At 48.0% G+C, this 23,256-nt stretch overlaps 1 protein-coding gene across 1 annotated transcript in view; it reads left to right on the top strand.

Annotated features, from left to right (window-relative positions):
• The window catches only part of SH3PXD2B (SH3 and PX domains 2B), a 94,358-nt gene that overhangs the window by 31,636 nt on the left and 39,466 nt on the right, over window positions 1–23,256 (top strand). Inside the window, exons 3-4 of the mRNA XM_069483850.1 lie at window positions 13,064–13,139; window positions 19,022–19,098. Of these exons, the coding sequence (XP_069339951.1) occupies window positions 13,064–13,139; window positions 19,022–19,098 (153 nt within the window). The remainder of the gene's footprint in view (window positions 1–13,063; window positions 13,140–19,021; window positions 19,099–23,256) is intronic.

Raw genomic sequence — 23,256 nt, 5'->3', positions numbered from 1 at the left:
GATTGCAAAATGGCTACAGCAGTTCTGGGCTCACACCCAGCAGGAAAGAGTAAAAGTCACCCGTCAGAAGTCCCATGGTGTGTCATAGGCTCATCTCTACGCCAGTCAATATGAGTGAGCAATGTGCCAGCCAATGGGCTTGCCTGGTCCCTGCCCCACCCCTGAAGTAAAGAAGGGTAGAGACTGAGACCTGGAGAGAAGTAGATTCCCAAACAGCCGTGGTCAGAGATGAAGTAGACATTTCTGGGCCGTCAGAAGACAGCCCCTGTCCTTTGCACATTATCCTGTCTCTTCACCTCACGTGTTCTTTCAGAAGGTTGGGTAATATTAACCACAGGCATCTTTCATTGTTCCGGAGAATGTTGAACAGAGAATTTTCAGAGCCTGGATTCCATCATTTCAAAGGGGAAGGGGAGATAATGTGCTCCTTCCTAACCAGTTTTCCCAAACGCCCACATAGCAATCTGCCAAGAGTCATTGCACAATGTAAAGCAATTGGCACACCAGTTACCTAATTATTTAAAATGCAATGAACTTGTTAGTGATGTTTTGTGTTCAGTATGCAATGATATCAAACAGTATCATATACAAATTATATTTTTCTTCTGCCCTGCAGCAAACATGGACTGCATGTAAATAAACAAAAAAGCCATATGTTAAAGATGCTAAGATACCATCTAAAATGGACTTGGCAGGAGCAAACACTGAGGCTGGCGAAGAAAGATCTAAACCCTGGGGGAAAGGAAGGGAGGGTGATATTTCAATGCCGTGAGCAGGAGGCACAATCCTGTTGAGAATGACTGAGATACAAACAGAGGGCCCTCCACAGCCTTACCCAGATCCATGGGTGATTTATGCAGATTCATTACAGCAGGTCTTCAGTTCAGAGAGTGAATGTTGGGTTAACATTTTTGCAAGTTGCTAGGCTGACTTTTCATGCAGTGAGGTCTGGATAGAGAGGGCCACCCGTATTTTGCTTTCAGAGGCTTCTTGCCTGCCTGACACCTCCAAGAAGGAGCAGAGGGGGTAGGGAACAATGACAGACGTGACTGTTATCCCAGGGGTTACTTACATCCACAGAGCACAGCCCACTCTGCTAGCTTAGGCACAAAGAGAGGGGTGGGGTTGGATTTATGGGAGGAGGCAGGCGTGTTCCATGGAACCCAGAGCAGAAAATGCAGCCAGCCTCACAAGGGCACGGAATCGGCTGACAGCTCCCAGGCCATCTGTCATTGCAACCTCAGGATCTCCCGTCAAGCCTGCTTTGTTTCCCACCAGCCTCTCTGGTCCAGCTTTTTCCACTTGCCCTTTGGCCCACATTCCCTAAAGCGACCCCAGTGAGCACCTTCGGTCCCCGAGTTGAAGTGTTATTCCCTGTCATCAGCACATCGGCATGTCTGGGTACTGATTCCCGTCTCCAGAAGAGAGAATCTGGTTATCCTGAGGGTCCTGGGTCAGAGTCCACCACCCGGCCGGTCAGCTATGGCTGGGGAGGTGAGGGTCATTGTACAGAGTCATCTGGAGGAGATTTGATGAGAAGGGGCGAGGGGAGGAGGCCCCGGAAGTGCCTGTGCAAATGTTAATTGCTAACGTTTTGATGCACATGTAGGTAGTCTGTGTCATCTGAGTTCCCTATTCCAGCACAGCCTAAGGCTCAAGACCTTGGCTTCACTGTCTGACAGACCTGAGTTCAGTCTCAGCTCGAAGTCACCTCTGTCTGCTTCTGAGCCTCAGTTTCCTCATCTGCATAGTAGGAATGAAGGCACTTTCTTCATGCATTTGTTTCAACAGGTAATTGAGATATGCCTGGCTCAGTAAGCATGTTAGCTGTCCCCCCCCACACCCCCACCCCAGCACAGATGTGACTTGCCGGAGGAGACGTCCTTTGGGAATGCTTGAGCCAGGGTTTGATCATGAGTCTGCCGGGCCCAAAGCCAATGCTCCCTCCACTCTCCTGTTCTGACTTAACTTTTTTATTTCTACCAGAACTTAAAAGTAAGACTTTCTTCTCTGCTCAGCATAATTGGTAATAATTGGGGATTTGCTGTAACATAAACAGCCACCTCAGGCTTCCCTCCCATAACAAAGTTGTCTTTTAAAGACAGGGCTTCAGCCAGCTTCAGAGAGTCCCAGATGGGCAGCTGGAGTTGGAAAGTCACAGAATTCCAGAGGGTCCTGCTCATTCTGGAAGCATCCTGGACCCTCCCCCCAACACACACCAACAGGGGAAGCTGGAAGAGGTTAGGCCAGGACCATACCAGCCCAAGTCAGCTGTTCCTGAGGACACTGAGGGGCCAGCCCGTGCGAGACCGCAACACCCCGAAGTTAGATGATTTCATGATTCCACCCTCCCTCCCTCCTGTCTGGCGAGCAGCCTTGGTTTTTTTCAGAAGTAACTTGGCTCGAAGAGCATGGGGAGGGCTGAATTTCATGGAAGAGAAGCGAGGCCAGTGTGGCGTAATAGGAAAAGCAGAGGACTCGGTCAGGAGACCTGGGGCCCAGCCATCCTCCCGCTGTGTGGCCTCGGGCATACCCCTTCCTTAACCCCTCTGTGCCTGAGTGTCCTCATCGGTGCCATGGGGTGATGACAATAGAAGCAGCTGGCATTTCTGGAGCACTGAATGTGGGCCCACATCCTGCTAATCATCTAGGTGCAATGACTCCTTTAATCCTAGAGGCTGGCTCATCAAATTACACAGATGAAGAAGCCCAAGCTCAGAGAGGTTAAGTTGGTTGCCCAAGGTCACACAGGTAGTGAGTATCAGAACTCAAGATTTCTCGGATTTGAAGCTGGGCAGGTGACCCCAGGGTCCACGCTCTTAGCTGCTCTGCTGTCTCTTGTGGCTCCTATTCCCTGCGGCTACTTCACAAGGTTCTTGTGAGTTAAAATTGATGATCTGTGTCCAGAAGAGGCAAATTTATAGAGACAGAAAGCAGATGAGTGGTTGCCAGAGGCTAGGGGAAGGGGGATATGGGGAAAGACTGCTGAAGGGTACTGGGTATCTTTTGGGGGTGATGAAAATGTTCTGGAAATAGTGATGATGGTTGCATAACCTTATGAGTATACTAAAAACCACTGAATTGTATACTTTTAAAGGGTGACTTTTGTGGTGTGTGAAGTATATCTCAGCTTTTTTTAAAAAGGGAGTGTGTGCAAGAGAAGTTTCTGGGCTGTCGAGCACTGAGTGAATGTCAGCTGTTAGGATTATCGATGGGCGTGGGTTGCTGCTAGGGATTGGCATAAAGATTAGAGGAGGAGATGAGGCCAGTTAATAGAGTGGTTAAGATTCTAGGGGTTAAGATTCTGGGCTTTGGAATCAGACAGGGCTGGGCTTTGATCCAAATTCTGCCACTTGCTGGCCATGAGATCTTGTTTGCATCAGAACTGTTTCGGGTGCAGATGACAGAAACCCAATCAAGATGGATTATTCAAAGAGAACACTGATTAGCTGAACGTAACAGAGAAGTCTAAGAGTATTTGGGCTTCAGGTGTGGCTGGATGTAGGGGCCACAGTGTCAATGAGAACTTGGTCTTTTTCCAGTTCTTGCCTGCCTTTGTGCCCCGGCCATGTGGGTCCAGTATGGAGGTAGCCACAGCTCCAGGCTGTATCCAGCAGATCAGCACAGTGACTCTGGGGGAAAACAGCCCCAGCAGTTGAAGCAAAAGTCTCACTGCTCAACTTGGTCACACGACCGGGCCATCTGGGGCAGCTCAGGAACTGAAAGTAGAATCAGCGTCCTGCCAACGGAGTAGAGTAACTGGGGGCGGGGGGGAAGCCCACTCTGGTGGGGGCAGGACATTCAGGCAGAGGAAACAGCCTGCAGAGAGGCCACTCAGGTAGTCGCAGCATAACCCAGGCTCCTTTGGGGGGAAAAGAGACTCATAGTCACCAATGAGAGGGTCCCCTTAATGAGGATTCGCCTCCTTACTTGCTTTCCTGACTTGCTTATCTTAGAAAAGCCAGACACTGATGGTCACACCTGCCACTACTAGTTGACATCTGGTCATGTGTCTTATTCACTTGAGGGTAGAGGCGATGAGATAGAGCCCTGGGCTTGGAATAGGAGCACCTGGTGTTGGGTGCTTCCCTTTCTCTTACCAGCTGTGTGGCCTTGGGCAGGTCACTCAGCCTCTCTGAGCCTCCCCTTCTGTCCTAGCCTGGACCTGCACCAGAGAGTCCATCAGACTGCAGCAGAGGGAGCTGGTGTCCAAGCAGAATGCCCACAGAGCTGAGGGCAGTGCTTAGCAAAAATGTGACTTGGTTGAGCCACACAGTAATAATATCAGCAGTTGATTACTAGAATGTGCCAGGTGTCCGTCTTGTATGCCATCTCATTTAATCCTCATAAGCATGAGGTCAGTATTGTGTCCATTTCACAGATGGGAAAACTGAAGCTCAGAGAGGCAAAGTCATGTGCCCAGAAAGCAGCATGGCTGGGGTTCCAGCCCAGATGTGGCTGGGTCTGAATCTGTGCTCCTGGCACTGCACCTGCCTCCCTCAGGGCCAGTGTTGCCTTTGACTCTGTCTAGTCAAAGGTGGATTTGCCCGCGTGGAGTCCTGCCCATGGCTGCCCCTTTTGAAGGCCTGTTTGTCTCCTCCCTGTAAGATGGAGGCAGAGTCTATTTGCAGAGGACGGTTCTGAGCATAGCATGAGTTCTTTGCAAACAGGTCTCAGATGGGTAAAGAAAGGGTCTACTTTACACTGTGCCATCGACCTTTGCCCTCAGAGTTTTCCCACTGGTTCATTGTGTCCCCCAGGCCAGGGCCATGGTTGTCATTGGAGCTAGGGCTCATACAGACACAGTTAAACATTTGCTGAACCAGACCCTGGGCTGGCACAGGGGACCTAAATGAATCTGTGCTTTCTACAAGCCCTCAGTGTAGTGGGGAAAAGCGCATGTTACTCCAGATAAAGGTGAATCCAGGTGTTCAGAGAGGGACCTCTCTTTCGCTCCTAGCCAAGGAGCTCAGGCAGGGCTTGCTTCCCAGCGGAGGCAACATCTAAGCAGGGTCTTGGCAGTGAATAAGGAGTTGCCCCTCCAACACGGTGGAGGAGGGCATTCCACGCAGAGCACACCACATGTGCAGAAGTGCAGGGTTGTGAGGGAGCAGAGTCTTAGCTGGGCATCTTGCAGAATTCTGACAGTGGCAGCGGGTGTGGAGCCAGCTGAGTCACTCTGCCCACCAGGGAGCTCTCGGGAGAAGCGCCAGCCACATCTGTAAGAAGACACACTCCCTAGCTGGGAAGTCCGTGCTGTGGGGATCCAGAGAGGCCTTTCCAGCCCCTCCCCTTCTCCTCATGCCGTGCAGCAGGGCTGCCGCTGGGCACTGAAGGTTTGCAGGTCCAGCTGTTCTTAGATGCATCAAATCATGGAGCAGAGGCTGCACCTTGACCTTGCCTTCGTCCATCCAGAGACTGTCTCAAGTCATGCGACAAAAATCATTTATCTCCAATTTTGGTTGAGACAGGACTGCCCTGTCCTCTTCTGAGAGCCTGGTCCTACCACCTCTGCCCTCTTGGGGGTCTGACCGCTCCAAGTGCAGGTTTTAGGACTGTCTGCTCAGAATCCCCCACACATGAACACACAGGCCAAAGGGAAGCGAGTGTTTTCTTCCATCTTTTCTGGGGGCAGGTATAGGGGTTGGCAGAACCAAAGAGTTCTCACTCTGTAGGCAGGCTTTGCCCAACTGGGAAACCTTCCCAGCGAAATCCTAGCCAGCGGCTGGCCCGAGACTCCACTAACTATATTTATCCAAATACTGCCTTTGCTCCATCCTCAGACACACATTTTTCCCCCAGACATTATCTTCTGCAGTTGGGGTATGCATGCCTCCAATGTGTTGTGCACACTCGAATGGAATTTTTTTCCCTTCCCCTGAAAAGCCATTACCATACGGATGGTGTGTAGCTGAGAAAATACAGTAGCTGCCCTTTTCCACATAGTTAACAATTCCTTATTTCTAAAATTGAAAGAGGCATGATTATCTTGGGCAATTGCATCTAAACTCAAGTCGAGGCCCTGTCGCTGCCACCTGGAATGTAATTTCTCCTCTCCTAGACAAAGCTGACCAAACCAGTTAGCCACTTTTTCTCATTCATTTGTTCTTTCATTCGTTCATTCTTTGCACAGACATCTACCAGGTGCCTGCCAAGTACCAGCAAGGAGGTGGTGGGCAGAAGAGAGGACAATGAGACCAATAAGGAGGTTGGGCTGAGAAAATGCAGACCTAGACTTGGGAGGAGCAGTAAGTATGGAGAGCAGTGGACAGAGAGGAGGTGGCAGCTGCCTCTGCGTGGCATGTCCTGGACACCAAGGCATGCTGACAGTTAGACCAGCTCATTGAGGGGACAAAATCCCCAAAGACAACAAACCACACATATGGTACAGTAGGCCCAGGTGCGTGGTTGTGTCCAGGGCCCTAAAACCTCTGCCCCAGGGGCCACGTGGCGTCTTGCCAGCCTGCAGCTGTACATGATGGTCCCAGCCTTTCTCCACTTCCTGAGCTGGCTCCTCTGGGGCTTGGGGCATTTGTGATATTGAGGGAGTACACCCCTCCCACGTCCAGTCTCGATGGCTGCTGCTAACGCAAACCACGTGTGGCTCTCCCCGCCAGCCTCCACGGTGTTTGTCTTGGACAGCATGTCTCGTGTTCCCTCTACCACAGCTGATGTCTTGAAAACTGCTGATGGAGTATTCTCTCCTTCTCCTTAGAAGCCTGTGATGTGGCAACTCGATGCGATTCCTGCCCCCCAAATGACTCATCTTCCTCCTCGGTTTCCAGTCCTCCTCGCCCTGAGAGCCACTTCTTTAGTTATCTGCAGGGAGAGGAGGGGCGATGGGTTTTCTCATTACCAAGGCTGACATCTGTGATTGGATGTGGCCAGGCATGCCCCTGGTCCCGCTGCTGCAGACAGCCTGGGTCTGGAGTCCCTTGAAGCACCTACCTCAAGGCCTTTAGGTGCCAAGTGTGACAATTCTCTGCATAGTAGCAGCTTGTGGCCTGTGACACCCCAAGACCAGCTCTGCAATTAGAGCTCACAGGGCCCTGATCTCCCAGCTTCTTTTTTTTTTTTTTTGAGACAGAGTCTCGCTTTTTTGCCTAGGGTAGAGTGAGTGCCGTGGTGTCAGCCTAGTGCACAGCAACCTCAAACTCCTGGGCTCAAGCGATCCTCCTGCCTCAGCCTCCCGAGTAGCTGGGACTACAGGTGCGAGCCACCACGCCTGGCTAATTTTTTGTTTCTATTTTTAGTAGAGACGGGATCTCGCTCTTGCTCAGGCTGGTCTTGAACTCCTGACCTCAAGTGATCCTCCCGCCTCGGCCTCCCAGAGTGCTAGGATTACAGGCTTGAGTCACTGTTCCCAACTTCTTATATTCAGGCTTCGTCCTTGCAAATAGCAGTCTCTTAGATGACAGCTAACATTGATATGGTGATAAAGAAAACAAAATAAAACCAGATCTAGCCCTACACTATCTGGTATAGTAGCTACTGGTCACAGGAGGCTATTTAGATATAAACTTAAATCAATGAAATAAAATTTTAAAATCCAGTTCCTCAGTTGCAAGAGCAGCATTTCAAGTACTCAGTAGTCACCTAGGGCTATTGGCTACTATTTTGGACAGCATAGATATAGAACATTTCCATCATTGCCAAAAGTTCTAGTGCTGCGGTCCCCAACCCCTGGGCTGCTGACTAGTACCGGTCTGCGGCCTGTTAGGAACTGGGCCGCCAGCAGGAGGTGAGCAAAGCTTCATCCGTATTTACAGCCTATCCCCATAGTTCACCGTTCCCCCCAAACCCCTCCGTCCGTGGAAAAATTGTCTTCCGTGAAAGCAGTCCCTGGTGCCAAAAAGTTTAGGGACTGCTATTCTAGTGGACAATCCACCTCCAGGCCACAGGGGGTATGTGGGTACTCTGAGGGACTTTTTCCAACCTTAAAACACAGCCTCACAGTGGAATATTACCCACCCTAAAAAAGGAAGGAAATTCTGATACATGGTACAATATGAATGAACCTTGACATAATGCTCAGTGAAATATACCAGGCACTAAAGGACAGATACTGTATGATTCCACTTGCGGAGGTAGCTACAGCAGTCAAAGTCGTAGAAACAAAGGAGGGCGGTGGTTACCAAGGGGAGAGAGGCGGGGAGTTAGTGTTTCATGGGTACAGAGTTTCAGTTTTGCCTGATGAAGAGGTTCTGGGGATGGACGGTGGTGATGGCTGCACAGCAGCATGACTGTGCTTAATGCCACTGAACTGGACACTTCAATGTGGTTGAAATGGTAAATTTTATGTTGTGTATATTTAACACAATGTTTTAAAAAACCACTCAGACTTCTAAAAGTTATCCCCAAGTAACTTTCAAAATAGTATATTCAATAGGGGCAGGGTGCAAGGAAGGGGGGATTTCTTCCTGAGCATCTGGTATGTCCCCCAAAGAGTTTACATGCAGCGTTCATTTACACAGCCCCCCTGCAGAGCAGGCCGCGACCCTCGTTCTGCAGATGGCCAGACAGGCTCGGTGGACGAGCTGTCTGGCCAGGGACCCACAGCAGTGTGAGGAAGCATCAGGGTATAACCCCAGGGCTGTCAGGGTCCCAGGGATAATATCTGTGGTTAAACTTTGCAGCATTTAAACCCAGATCTGCTGCCTCAAATACATATTAATAAATTCAAATAAATATTAATAAATAACACTAAGGGAGACACTTCAGTTCTTTGAGCCATGTCTGTCTGGGTGAAAGCAAGTCTGGACAATGGGTGAGAGAGCAGCTTCCCAAGACCAGGCAGTGGAGACCCACGGAGGACCACGTACAGCACTGGGTGGGGACTCGAAAGGAACCCGAGAGAACAGGGATAGTCACGTTAGGGTGGATGGATCACTGGTGCATTCTTTTTTAAAAAACAGTTTCCCTCTCATGGTGTTTCAACATCATCTTAACAAATAAAATTGAGAAGGGAAACAGAAGACAGTGTTAGGCAAAACCTATAAATCTCTAAAACTCTCTACAGCTGGGACTGATTAGTCACTCTGCTTTTGAAAAGAAAGCATGCTGTTCACATGTGCACAGAATATTAAACTTCCCTCATCGCAGGCTGATGTTCATGTTCACGTGACACTCTGAAGCTGCCTGAAAGAGGGATCTTAGGAAAGAGAATGTGATTTAGACAAAGATGCTGGGACTGGCTGGACCACCACTTAGCTGTGTGACCTCAGGCAAGTTCACTGGGCTCTCTGCTCCCCAGTTTCCTCCTCCTGTGACCTGGGGATCGAAGCATTTATGTCACAGGGTGACTATGAAGGTCAGATGAAATCATGTGTTGGAGAAGACTTGTTGGCTGTCAACTGCTATACAAACACTGGTTGTGATTACCAATTATTATTTAATATTAGTAATATGAGAATTATTCATCAGAGTTACTTAGCAAACATCTCCTAAAGCTGCCTCCCAATAAGTTCACTCAGTTGCATTCATTGAGTGCATTCATTGGCTGAAAAAAATTCAGCCAATATTTTTAAATTAATAAACATAACTTTTTAGAGAAGTTTTAGGTTCACAGCAAAATTGACTGGAAAGTACAGAGCATTCCCATATACCTCCTGGTGTCCCCCAACACACACAGCCTCCCCCCACCATCAACATCTGGTTTAGTCAGTTTTTATTGAGTGCCTACTATGTGCCAGTATTGGCAAGCTCTTAGATTCCAAAAAAGAAAGCCTTCCTTTTCCAGTGAGGCCTCACTGTGGGCTCACCAGTCTCCGAATGACAGTGGACCAAGCATTTCCCCATCACCACGCAGCACAGAGTAGGAGGCAGCAATGGGAAACCACAAATAAGCTATGGGTTTTAAATGCCAGCGAGGATGTGGAGAAAGGGGAACTCTCATACACTATTGGTAAGAATGTAAACTAGTACAGCCACTATGGAGAACACTGTGGAGGTTCTCCAAAAAACTACAAATAGAACTACCATATGATCCAGCACTTCCACCACTGGGCATTTATTCAAAGGAAAGGAAATCAGTATATCCAAGAGACATCTGCACCCCCGTGTTTATTGCAGCACTATACACGATAGCCAAGATTTGGAATCAACCTAGGTGTCCAACAACAGACAAGTGGATAAAGCAAATGTGATATATGTACACAGACAATGAAATACTATTCAGCCATAAAAAAGAACGTAATCCTGTCATTCGAGGCAACAGGATGGAACCGGAGGACATTATGTTAAGTGAAATAAACCAGGAACAGAAAGTTCAACACCACATCTTCTCACTTATATGGGGAAGCTAAAAAAAAAGTTGATCTCATAAAAGTAAAACAGAGGATACTAGAGGCTGGGCAGGGTAGAGGACAGCAGGGGTGGGGGATGGATAGGGAGAGATTTGTTAAACCAGCAGTCGCCAACATTTTTGGCACCAGGGACCAGTTTCATGGAAGACAATTTTTCCCCAGACCAGGGTGAGGTGGGGGGATGGTTTCGGGATGATTCAAGCACATCTCGTTGTGCAGTCAAACCTTTCTGCTAATGATAATCTGTATTTGCAGCTGCTTCCTAGCACTAGCATCACCGCCTCGGCTCCACCTCAGATCATTAGGCATTAGATTCTCATAAGGAGCCACAACCTAGATCGCTTGCACACACAGTTTACAGTAGGGTTCGTGCTAAAAATGAAATTAAATTTTAGAAATTTAAAAAATAAAAAGAAACTAGAAAGTGAAGGCCCAAAGCAAGCAAAAGGAAAGACATAATTAAGATAAGAAATCAAGATTAGGCTGGGCGCGGTGGCTCACGCCTGTAATCCTAGCACTCCGGAAGGCGGAGGCAGGCAGATCATTTGAGCTCAGGAGTTCGAGACCAGCCTGAGCAAGAGCAAGACCCTGTCTCTACTAAAAAAAAATAGAAACAAATTAACTGGACAACTAAAAATACATATAGAAAAAATTAGCCAGGTGTGGTGGTGCATGTCTGTAGGCCCAGCTACTCGGAAGGCTGAGGCAGGAGGATCGCTTGAGCCCAGGAGTTTGAGGTTGCTGTGAGCTAGGCTGGTGCCACGGCACTCTAGCCCAGGTGACAGAGCAAGACTCTGTCTCAAAAGAAAAAAAAAAGCAATCAAGATCTGAAAAGCAGTAAAGAAAATCAATGAAACTAAAAGCAAGTTCTGTGGAAGGATAAAGATTAATAAACTTCTTTCTGGAGACCAAGAAAAAAGAGAGAGAGAGAGAGAGAGGAGGGAAAACAAGAACCCAAGGGTCTGAAAGTTCAGAAACTCCTGGCCAAGTCCGCATATGCCAGATGCCCAGGCGGGCAGAACTGGCCCACCCAGGGGCGTCGCGTAGAACAGCCCTGAAGAGGCCGGGAGCTCCAGCCTGGAAAAACTCCCCTGTCCTTTTGAATTGTCTTCATAGCTTCTCAGGCGTGGGGTGACGTGGTGACAAAGAGGCACACGGGCTTCCATCGCCAACCCCACCACCTTGTTGGCTGCAGCCCACGGGCAGATTTCCTCACTTCTCTGGCCTTCGGTTTCCTGGATGGTAACATCCGCCTTAAAGAAGTGTTCTGAGGACTTAATGAAGGAATGTTTCTAAGGAATCTAGTCCACGCCTGGCATTTAGTAGGTTCCCAGTATACATATCTCTCTTCTCTCCTACCTCTCTCCTCTCCTCCCTCCCCAAATGCCTACGCAGTAGCTGCGTGTGTTTCTCCCAGACTGTGCAGAGCTTCCTTCGTTCTATGAGAGGGACAGACCTTGAGTGCTGGGGTGACTTTCTCCTGGAGGTGAAATGGTGCTCAGCTTTTCACGGTCCAGCCATTGCTTTGGGAGGCTCAGCACTGCCTCCCCATCGGCTCTGACTCCTTGGCCCGGGTGCCAGTCAGGGCAGGCTAGGATGTGCGGTTCTGACACATAACTCATCGTACAACAAGTGCGTCTTGTCGTATCTCACTCGGGCAGCATGTCCATCAGAGGTCGCTGGGGGCTCTGGACCCTCACCCCAGGACCCTGGCAGGCAGAGAAGCCAGTACCTGGAGTGTGGCCAGTCCCCGTGGCAAAGGGAAATAGTGGTAAAGCATCGCCATCCGCCAGTCATGCAAAACACATGTGTCTTCAGCTCACGGTGAATTGGCCGCATCCCACTTCGAGGGGGCGGAGAGAGCACAAATCTACCGTACGCTCAGAGGAAGAGCCAGAACTATCTGCCGACAGCATTAATGACTCCCACAGCCCAGCTTCGGTCCATAAAGTAGCGCTGCAAGTTGGTATCCTAATGTCAGACTTAAAGATGAGGCCCTAAAAGGTTATGTCACTTCTCTAAAACCATACAGGGCGTAAGTAGCAGATCCTTGTGACTTTGTATGCCAAGTCGGATATTTCACGTTGAGTCCTTAACATGTCAGAGGTACACTTAGAGCACTGTGAAAGGCTTTCGTCTGGGGGACTCTGCTCTGTTCCTCCTCTACCTGCACACGGCCCCCACCACCCCCTCTCATGGTCTCATGGTGCGTCCCAGACCACCTTGTAATTGTCAGTTTTTCAGTCCCCTCTCTCGACCACGAGTCTTTTCTTCACTGTACTCCATGCGTGTAGCACGGAGCCAGGCACGGAACTGTCTGGGGAGCCAACCTTGGGAATTCTTCATGGTTCAGGGGAATATAAACCAGATTGCTCAGGTCTTAGTGGTTTATTCCTTAACACAACCTGGGGGTTCTTCAGAAACACGATGACCTGCTTCCATAAAATTCTGGTGGCCTTGAGAGGGTTCTGATTTCAGGTCCTCTGGCTGGAGACCCCCGGGAAAACCAAGAATGGTCTCTCCCAACTCTGGGGCTTCCCAAATCTGGCAGCTGTGAACAGAAGCAATCGTTTCCATGGGGTTCCTAGATCCCATTGGAATTGCCTTCCCCATTAGTTTGGGTTTCTGAAAAGCTGAACAAAGTGAACTTTTTTTTAAATCTCAAATCACATATTTCACATAATTCCTTTAAAATGTCAAAGATGCATTTATTGCATTATGAAAGGCTTTCTTGGTGTTGGTGTTCTCCCCCCATTTAGATGCAGATGTTGGACAAATTTCCTATGGAAGGAGGACAGAAAGACCCCAAGCAGCGGATCATTCCCTTTCTGCCAGGTAGGTGAGATGTGCACTCTCAGACCTGGGACTCGGGGGGCGCCAGGACAGCTCCCAGATCTCTCACGACTGTTTATACGCTTGTCCGCCTTTAACAGGGACATTGTCCCACTGACCAGAACATCAGCCATTTGTAGAAATTACTGACTAAGAATTTGGGCTTTGGAGGTAGATGCTACACCATTTACTATCTCAGTGGCTTTGGGAAGACCCTCACTGCTGAGATCCTCAATTTCTCCTATCTCTAAAATGGGAACCACTAGAGCTCAGAAGGGTTTTATAGTTAGTGCTTTCCGTTATTGTAGCTACTGTGTTAGTTTCTATCCTTGCATAACAAGTTGTCACCAATTTAACAGCTTAGAGCACCCATTTATCATCTCACAGTTCGGTGGGTCAGAAGTCCAGGCAGGCTCAGCTGGGTTCGCCCTTTAGGGCGTCATAAGGCCAAAGTCAAGATGGCAGCTGAGCTGGGCTCTTGCCCGGATCTAGGGAAGAACTCACTTCCAGTCTTGCTCAGATGGATGGCAGAACTCAGTTCCTTGAAGCTGTGGGACCAAGATCCCTGTTTCCCTGCTGGCTGTCAGCCAGAGACCCTGCTCAGCTTCTAGAAGCTGCCCGCATTCCTCATTACACAGACCCCTCTGCCTTCAAGCCAGCGACTGGGCAGTGAGTCTTTCACGTGCTTCACATCCCTCTGAATTCCCTCTGCCACCAGCCGGAGAAAGTGGTCTGCGTTTAAGGGCTCATGCGAGTCTTACCTGCCTGATCCAGGATAATCTCCCTCTTTTAAGATGACTGTCAGGCATATGATAGCTCGTCATGTACACGGGCTCAGGGTAGGACATCTTTGGGGGCTGTTTTAGAATTCTACCTACCTCCCTACCACACTACCCAGCACTTTGGGTACCGGGCGCCACCCCAGGGGCCATGGAGGATTTGATGCAGTTATGCCCAGTGCTTGTTCTCAAGGCATTCAGTGTTCTCCGCCCCAAATTCCTTACCAAAGAATAGTATCAAGGCTTCAGCTCAAAAAAGGGAGTTACCCAAGCCAATGTTACTGCTTCCAGTAATAATAGCTACCATTTATTGGCTGTCTACTGTGGGCCAGGCACTAGCTTAAGTGCTTTACATTCATTACTTTATTTAGTCCTCAGAAAAGCCCATTTCACAGATGAGGAAATTGAGGCTCAGAGAAACTATAAGCACTTGCACAGGTGGCAGAACTGGGATTCAAACACAGGTGTGGCTGTCTCCAAAACTCATGCCCAGTGTCAGACGAATCCCAGGACCACTCGCCAACTCTTGGATAAATCTCCTCATTTGCAAATCAGAGATAATAATGGTACTTAAATGATGGAATTGTTATGAGGATGAGGTAAACAGCTGGCAGGTAGGGCCATCAGGACTTACCATTATTATTTCTATGTACAGATAGTTAACAAACTGACAGTCACCCTAAGGAGCAGATATTTAGATCTGAAAGGGCCCTTTAGATCTTTTTCCTTTTCCAGGACAGGCCCAGAGATGTGGGGGAGACTCCCTGGGTCCTACAAGTGCCAATCTCCCATCCCCGAGTCCAGGACATCAGTGGGTTCTTCAGGTATCATCATCACTGAATAGGTTTAGAGACAGGTACATGTGTTTGCCAAGCCCCTTCCACTGGGAGAATCCTTTGCCTAAAAAAACTAACATTTGTACTTCCTCCACTGGGAAAGTATACATGCATGCTAGAATTTTTTTCCTTCTGGAGAAAACCCAGTGTGCCAGCTGCAACAGCCAAATATCAGGGCTCCAGAGCATGTGCTCTAGAGTCAAACAGACCCAGCCCTTTGACCTCAAGCCACAACACCTCCCCCTCTGAGCCTCAGTTTCCCCATCTGTTAAATGGGACAGTGACTCCTGCTTCACAAGGTTCAGTCCCTGGTGCACAGTAGGTTCTCAGTAAGGGCAGAAACAGGGTCCCAGGACATTCCTTTGGAATTTCTTGGTTCCACATACTGGAGTCATCCTTAAATGACCAATCTGGATATTCAAATTAACCTGGGCTCTAAATGTAGGTTTTTCTTCCAGAAAGGAAAGGAAAGCAATGAGTTATAACTCTTTACTGGATGAAAAGCGAAACCAGCTCTGGAAAAACTTCCCAAGACAGAGAAGAACTTGAGCCGACCCTCTCCTAAGCCCTTAAAAGCTTTCGTGGTTACGTAATCCTTCTCCACCCAAGAATTAATGAAGATGCTGTTCTCAGGCACTTGGCCCCTTTGTCCCCGCTCAAGGCACCCACTTGTAGCTTGGAGAGGCCCCGCTGGGCCCCAGGACCCCCAGAGCATCCCTTCTTAGCCCACCTCTTAGCTTTCCCTCGGGTCAAGGCCAAGGGCAAAGAAGCATGAGAGAAACATCCCCTCTCCTGGGGGTCAGTTTTCTGCCAGGACTGCCATGTCAGCAGAACAAAAGCAAGTCTCATGTAGCACAAAGACAGGGGGAGGGGAGAGCAGCCTGTGCAGTTTTCCATCCCAGCAGGAGCTGGGGAGGCCAACTTGGCAGAGGATGCAGCTTGAAAAATAGGAATTACAGTTTGGCCTTCCTCCACTGTGGAAAACAAAAGCCGACCCGTTCCCACCAAAGGCCGTTGCCTCCTCTGAGCACCCTTTCCGCTCCAGGACGGTGGCCGGCTCGCCTGCCTTGACCAAGACGCACAAAGAAGCATTTCACGTCAGGCACAGGCACTGCCCCACCGGCACCTCACAGGGTGGCACAGGCCACGGCGGTGCTGGCTCACGTGCCTAAACCACTGGCCACATGGTTCTGCTCCATGACCAGAGCCTGGGCAGCAACTCGAGCTCTGTGGCGGGTAGATGACAAATTAGCCTGCCAGAGGCAGGTCTCAAGAAAGCTGGGGGTTGAGGAAAGAACGTACGCACTTACTTGCAGACTGTAACGCAGTATCCTCTAAACTGCTCAAAATACTATATAATAGTAATCCCTGCTTTGTGAGCACCTACGAATGGCCAGCCCTGTGCTGGGTGTGTCATAGAGATTACATCTAAGAGATAGGGGCTGCTCTCCCATTTTGCAGATGAGGAGACTGAGGCTCTGAGAGGCAAATTCTTTCCTCAAGGCGGCACAGCCCTCAGGAGGCAGCCCTGGGATTGGCACAGGGCCACGCTGACTGCCGAGCCTGGGGCCTCCCCAGCAGACCCTGCTGCTTCCTTGGGGCTTCCTGCCCTCTTGCTGGCAGGGCACCAGACATGCACCCAAGAGATGCACTGAGGCCACACAGGGATAGGCATGATACTTTTGTCCTTTTGTCACCCCCCAGGAAACACTGAAGGTGCCTAAGTTTTCTGTCCTGCTCTCTCAGTTCCTGCAGACTGCGCCTTGGATAGATCTTCACCACTGGGCTCTTTAGTCAGGTGGTGGCCTGGGGACAGGCTGTGCCTATTGCCACAGGCCAGCGCTAGCACCATGCCAGTTGGAAATCTTTTGAGCCTGCTCACAACCTTTTCAGTAAGGAGCCTATACACCCACCCTCCACCCTTCCCCTGATTTACAGAAGGGGAAATTGTACCAAAATGGGACCAAAATATTTTTGATTAGGAACTCCTCTCCCACTTTGAGAAATAAATTAGAAGCAGACGCATTTGCTGTGCAGGATTTCTCTTTATAGGTATGGAGTCGTTATAGGTATGGAGCTTTTTCCTAAAAGCTCTGGACACTCCTAGGGCTTCTAAATTGTACGTAGTCCTACCCATAAGTGCCAGTGACAATGGGAAGGAGGAGTATTTGACTGTGACAATGACTAAGGGTGGGATGGGTTTGGAAGGCTTTGCCTGCATTTGGCCCAAGGATGCTAACATCCCGCAGGGCGGGGACCAGGTCGGGGAAGGACGTCAGCAGGGTCCCCACTGCTGTTGGGAAACACCAGCTGTTGGCGACAGGGGGGCAGGCCCGCAGGGGCCTGGGTTCCCCCTCGCCGCAGTGCTGGAGAGAGCGGCTCACACGGAGGCTGCGCCTGTGGAGCGAAGGAAGGAGGAAGATCGTCAGTTCCAGAGACATCCGGTTCCCGCTTCGCTGCATAACTCACTTTTTTGTTGTAAATGACAGGAAAATGTCCTGATTCTAGAAGAAATAAGTGTTTATGGCAGAAACTTTGGGGAAAGTATAAAGAAGAAAACAAAAATTCTGTCTTCTACCCCTCAGAAACAATAAGCACTTTGAATTCTGTGATGCATTTTCTTCTAGATTTCTCTTTTCTGACAAGCATGAGTATATCAGAAATTTGGCTGACTTTTACACAGAATTAAAACCACTACCATTATAAAGAAAGGATCTTCCTTATTATTAAGGAATATATATTTTATCTCACTGTGGTTGTTTTTTTCTTAATTGGTGGAAATGAGCAAAAAAAGGCTCACTCTAATTTCCAAATAGCGCCCTTTTGCAGAAGAGCAAGGTGTCCAGTTATTTTAAATGTCGGAGTACCCATATGGTCTTTCTGGGTGCAAATCTTTAAAAGTCAATAGGTTGTTTCTCAGCATCCCTTCCAGTGCTGTCACTCTGTGAAAACTCTTCCTGACCTCTTCTACACTGTCCTCCCACCCCACCCCCCCAAGCTGGCTGTGGGCACTGCAGTCTCACCAGAAGTCGTCTTAGATCAATGGTAACCCCCCCTTGCCTTGCCAGTCTCTTGACCCAAACTCCTCTCCTCAGCCTACGTCCTAGGACCAGAAGCAGGGGAAGCTCTTGGTAGGTGTCCACACTGTACTCTCTGGAGCAGCTTTGGGCCTCCTGCGCCATCCCCTCTGAGACCTCCTGGTTGCTCTGCATAAGCTTGGTGGCGGGGCTTGTCTTCGCCTACCGTCTCTCTGGCCTTTGTGATGTCTTATTCCTGATTTCCCCGCCCCCTGCCCATCAGAGATCAGGAACGGTGAGCCCAGGGTGTCTTCATCTTTAATGCAAGTGCTCCGCCTCCAGCTCCCTGTCACACAGCCTCTCCTGTCTAGACTCTGGGGGACCCACTGGTATGCTTTAAACAAACCTCGCCCATAACATTTCAGCATCTTGGATATTGCCAGAGATCTTCAGGGACACCATATGTATGCCTGTCTTTTCCTGTGACCCACATTCTCTGCCCATGTGTCATCCTGGAGGTTTGTAGCACGGTGTCCCAGTGTTTAGGATGTCACGGAGCACGTGGTACACGTTCAGGGAGTATTTGGCGAAACAGGAAGACTCAGAACCCTTCTGTTACAAATACTGATGGGGGAAGGACTCGGGGGGATCTGTCATCTTTGCAGGTGGAGGCCACATTCATGCATTTATCAAACGTTAGTGCCACAGAATGGACTGAGGCCCTGTCAATCCCTGTTTGTGCAGAGCACATGACTGGTAGGAAAGAAGAAGTCCTGTAAAAATAAATAGCATGATGTGTGCGATCAGAAAGAGACAGAAGCTCCTAACCCATGAGAGATGGTGGGTGCAGTTGGAGGGGGCGGCGTGCAGGCAGGGGGAAGGCACAGAATCATGAAAGAGCAGGGCGCTTTGGGGCAGACGGGACCTCACGTCCCCAGGTCTGACCTCCTTCCTTCATCAGGTAGGAGGTTGTTCCTTCCATAGGTTGTTTCCACCCTCTCTTAGTTTACCAAAACTTACTCTCTGGGTCCCACTTCCCCAAGCCCTGGCACTAAAGCTGTGAACGGGGCTTTGGGGAACCACACATAGGACTGTCTAAGCCCTGTGGAAGTCCAGCAGGGGGATTTGGTGGCAGCCAGGAATTCTGGTAGCACTTAGACCTTCCCCAGAGACAGCGGCATCCACACCCTCCCAAGTTGCTGAGGACTCATCACTGCTCCCTTATGACACTGTGTGTGCTCTCATCTCTGCAGGCAAAATTCTCTTCCGCCGAAGCCACATCCGGGACGTGGCCGTCAAACGCCTGATACCAATTGATGAATACTGTAAGGTAAGGCTAAGAAATGTTGACGTGGTCTTCCCTCTGGGTGTTTGTTTTGTTGTGTTTTCCTTTTCTGGCTACAAGATGCTCACTGTGAAAAATTTATACAATTGAAAGAAATGTAAAGTAATTAGAAAAAAATCACTTAGCGTTCCTCAACCCAGAGGTGACAATTATTAAGGGTTTTACATATTTCCTTTCCATCCTTTCTCTACATGCATTTTTTTTATTGTGCTGAGACCATTCTATTTGTATTTTTTTTTGTTCTTTCTTTTTTGCCCTAATATTACAACATAAAAATTTCCCCATGCTATTAAAATATCCTCTTGAGCCTACTTTTAATGGCTGCGTAGTATTCCGTTGTACTTGAATGTTCCAAGAGTTATTTAACCAACCCAACCCCTCTTATTAGATGTCATACCCTGTGTCCTGTCCCCTGAACGTTCTCAACAAGAGGCCTGCCTTTTGGTTATATTTCGTTTGATTTGAGGCTGTGGTCAGGAAAGAAGCATATTTTTATCTTTGTTTAGCTTCCCTTACTGAAGATAAGTACTTTAGTATTTATTTCTCCAACTTGAAATCACTAGCAATTCTGATGGGAAAGGGGTGGGGATGGCAAGAAATGCCTTAAAAATGGAGCAGTGAATGATTTCCGCCTTAGATCAGAAACAAAGCTAGTGTGTTTGCCCTTACCACCTCTGTTCTATATGTCACTGGGGTGCCAATAAAATACTTTACACTTTGTGCCAGTGTAAGCACACAAAAAAGAAAGAAAAGACATGCAGATTGGAAAGGAGAAGGAGTACAACTGCCTCACTCACAGATGACATGATTCTCTATGTAGAAAATCATAAGACATCCACCAAAAAATACTAGAACTAATAAATAAGTTTAGTAAGATCACAGGATACAAGTTCAATATACAGAAATCAACTGCATTTCTATATCCTAGGAACAAATAATCCAGAAATGAAATTAAGAACACAATTCCACTCTCAACAGCATCAAAAAGAATAAAATACTAACAGACAAATTTAACAAATGAAGTGCAGAAATAAACTCTGACAAAATTTATGATCAGCTGATACTCAACAAAGATGCCAAGACAATTCAATAGGAAAAGCATAGTCTTTTTAACAAACAGTTGGGTTAATTGGCTATTGCATTAGTTTCCTAGGGCTGTGTAACAAGATCCCACAAACTGGGTGGCTTAAACAACAGAACTTATTTTCTCACAGTTCTGGAAGCTGGAAGTCCAAGCAGCAGGGCCTCCCAAGGCCTCTGTCCTCAGCTTGCAGATGGCTCTTTCCCTGTGTCATCACCTGGCCTTGTCTCTGTGTGTGTCTGTGTCCTAATCTCCTCTTCTTACAAGGACACTAGTTACATGGATTAAGGCCCATCCCTAAGGATTTCATTTAACCTCAAATTACCTCTTTAAAGACCCTGTCTCCAAATATATTCACATTCTGAGGTACTGGGGGTTAAGACCTTAATATATGAATCAGGGGAGAGACACAATTTAGCCCATAACAACTCTACGCATGCAAAAAAGTGAAGTTGGACCCCAGTCTCATGCCATGCACAAAATCAACTCAAAATGGATCACAGACCTATGAAACTTCTAAGAGAGATCATAGGAGAAAATCATTGTGACCTTGAGTTAGGCAAAGAGTTTTTAAATATGACACCAAAAGTATGAGCCATAAAAGAAAAACTGATAAAAATTAGACTTCATTAAATAAACTTACAAACTTCTATACCTCAAAAGGGTACCATTAAGAAAATGAAAAGACATGCCACAGACTCGGAGAAAATACTTGCTAATCGTATATCTGATCTTATATTTAGAATATATAAAGAACTCTTATAATTCAATAATAAGACAACCCAATTTTAAAATGGGGAAAAACTTCAATAGAAATTTCACCTAAGAAGACATAAGAAGTCATTAGGAATGACCAATATGCACAAAAAAGATGCTCAACATCATTAGTCATTAGGGTAATGCAAAATGAAACCATAATGAGATACCTACACAGCCACTGGAATGGCCTTAGTCAGCAAAACAGACAATACCAGGCGTTGGGGAGAACGTGGAGAAACTCACTCCGACATATGGAGCCCTCATTCTGGTGGGAAATCAGTGGGAGGCCACTTTGGAAAACAGTTTGGCAGTTTCTCCAGAAGTTAAACCTATCTGTCCATACTCTTAGGTATGTACTCAAGAGAATCGAAAAGTTGGGTCCGCACAGAGACTTGGATGCAAATGTTCTTAGCAAGATTAATTCATAATAGTCTAAAACCGGAAGCAACCCTCATGTGCATCAGCGGGTGCGTGGATAAGGGAAATGCGGAATACCCATACGGTAGAATGTTATTTGGCAATGGAAAGCAGAAAGACGGGTAAATGCTGCAGGCGGGATGCGTGAGAGAAGCCAGATGCAGAAGTCTACATATTATATGGTCCCGTTTACAGGAAATGTGCAGAAAAGGCAAATTTACGGAGACGGAATGCAGATCCATGGTTTCCTGGGCCTGGGGGCGGTGGACATGGAGAGGGACTGCAAATTAGGTTGGGGGAATTTTTGAGGTGATGGAAAAGTTCTAAAACTAGATTGTGGTGATGGTTGCACAACTCTGTAATTTACTAATTGTCATTGAATTGTACACATACAATGAGTAAATTTTATGATATGAAAATTATACATCAATAAATTTGTTAAAGAGTCTTAAGCACAAAGGGGCAGGGTGGGGACAATGACCCCTCTCCTGGCAGGAGACATCAAGGGCAGAAAACCACTCTCACTTGGGTGTCGGCTCTTTGCTAGACACGACCTCGTTCTATTCTTCCAGCAACGTGAATAAGTGGGTTTTTATTATTCCCACTGTTTAGACGAGGAAATGGAGGACCCACAGTTACTTATAATACCAATATTGAAGGGTTTGAGAGTCAAACCTGGCCTTTTACGCATCAACAATCATACCACTTATGGCCTCTCTTAAGTAAAAATGGAGCCCAAGAGTTGGAGGTGGCGGTGGGCTGTGATTGTGCCACAGCACTCCAGCCTGGGTGACACAGCAAGACCGTCTCAAAAAACAGGGGGAAAAAAAAACCCAAAAAGAAAATTCAAGCAAGTATCTCACAGAGGCAGATAAACTCAGGCTCTTCTCCTAAGTGTATCCCTACAGGGGATGGGGCGAGCACCAGGGCCAGCCCTTCAAGCACAAGGACAATACTGCTGCCCCAGCTCTCAGAGGAAACTTCACATCTCCTCTTTGTCCCTTTCCAAACGTCTAGAGCCTGAAATCCCAATGCTAAAGATGACCTTCCTTTGTGCAGGCCCTGCTGGCAAGGACTGTGGACCCTTGGGCTCACCTTGCCCTGCTGGGAAGTTCCTGCTGGTACCTTCCCCAGAAGCTGTTGTACCTCAGCTTCTTCCCAAATTAGCCAATTCTGCTTCCTCCCCAGCCCACCTGACTTCTCTCCAGGGTCAGATTTTTCCAGAGCTTCTCCAACCCCTGGACTTCGGATTTTGAAAAGGAAATTTAAAATCCAAGAGTAATGGGGACAGTAGCAGCTGCCTGCATCTGCTTGGTGCTGGGAATGGTGCAGAGATAATGAATCCACCTGGGTGAACCGCAGGGAGGAAACAGTGTGTACGTGGAAGTCACCACCCCCTGCTATTAATGAATCATAAGAAGGAGAGAGGACATTTGGGGTTTGGGTTGGCCAGATTCCCTGGGCTCAGCTCTGTGGGAACAGCCCTCCTGGAGGGAGATGAAATGGTCTTTTCATTTTACAGACTACGTAGGCTGCTACATAACATCTGGGTATCTGTATTGACGACATTGTTGTGAGCTGATGTAAGCCAATTTGATCCATCACAGTTAGCTTTATTTCAGTAGAAATTAGTAGTGTCCAATAGGTGGAGCCAGATGGGGGCTACAGTAGCCCCAGAGCTAGCTAACAGGTACCTGTTACAGTGGAAGAGACGTTCTGCTCTACCAGACCTCTTATAAAGTTACAGTAATCAATCTAGTATGGTTTTGGCACAAGGATAGACAAACCCTTGGAACAAAATTGAGAACCCAGAAACAGACCCATGTATAAATGGACACTTTTGATACTGGCAAAGGCAGCGTTGCACATCATTCCTCAGTAAATAG

This window comes from Eulemur rufifrons, chromosome 10, assembly GCF_041146395.1.
Source record: "Eulemur rufifrons isolate Redbay chromosome 10, OSU_ERuf_1, whole genome shotgun sequence".
NCBI lineage: Eukaryota > Metazoa > Chordata > Mammalia > Primates > Lemuridae > Eulemur > Eulemur rufifrons.
The sequence above is the reverse complement of the archived record's forward strand: the minus strand, read 5'-3'. Positions and strand labels throughout refer to the sequence as shown.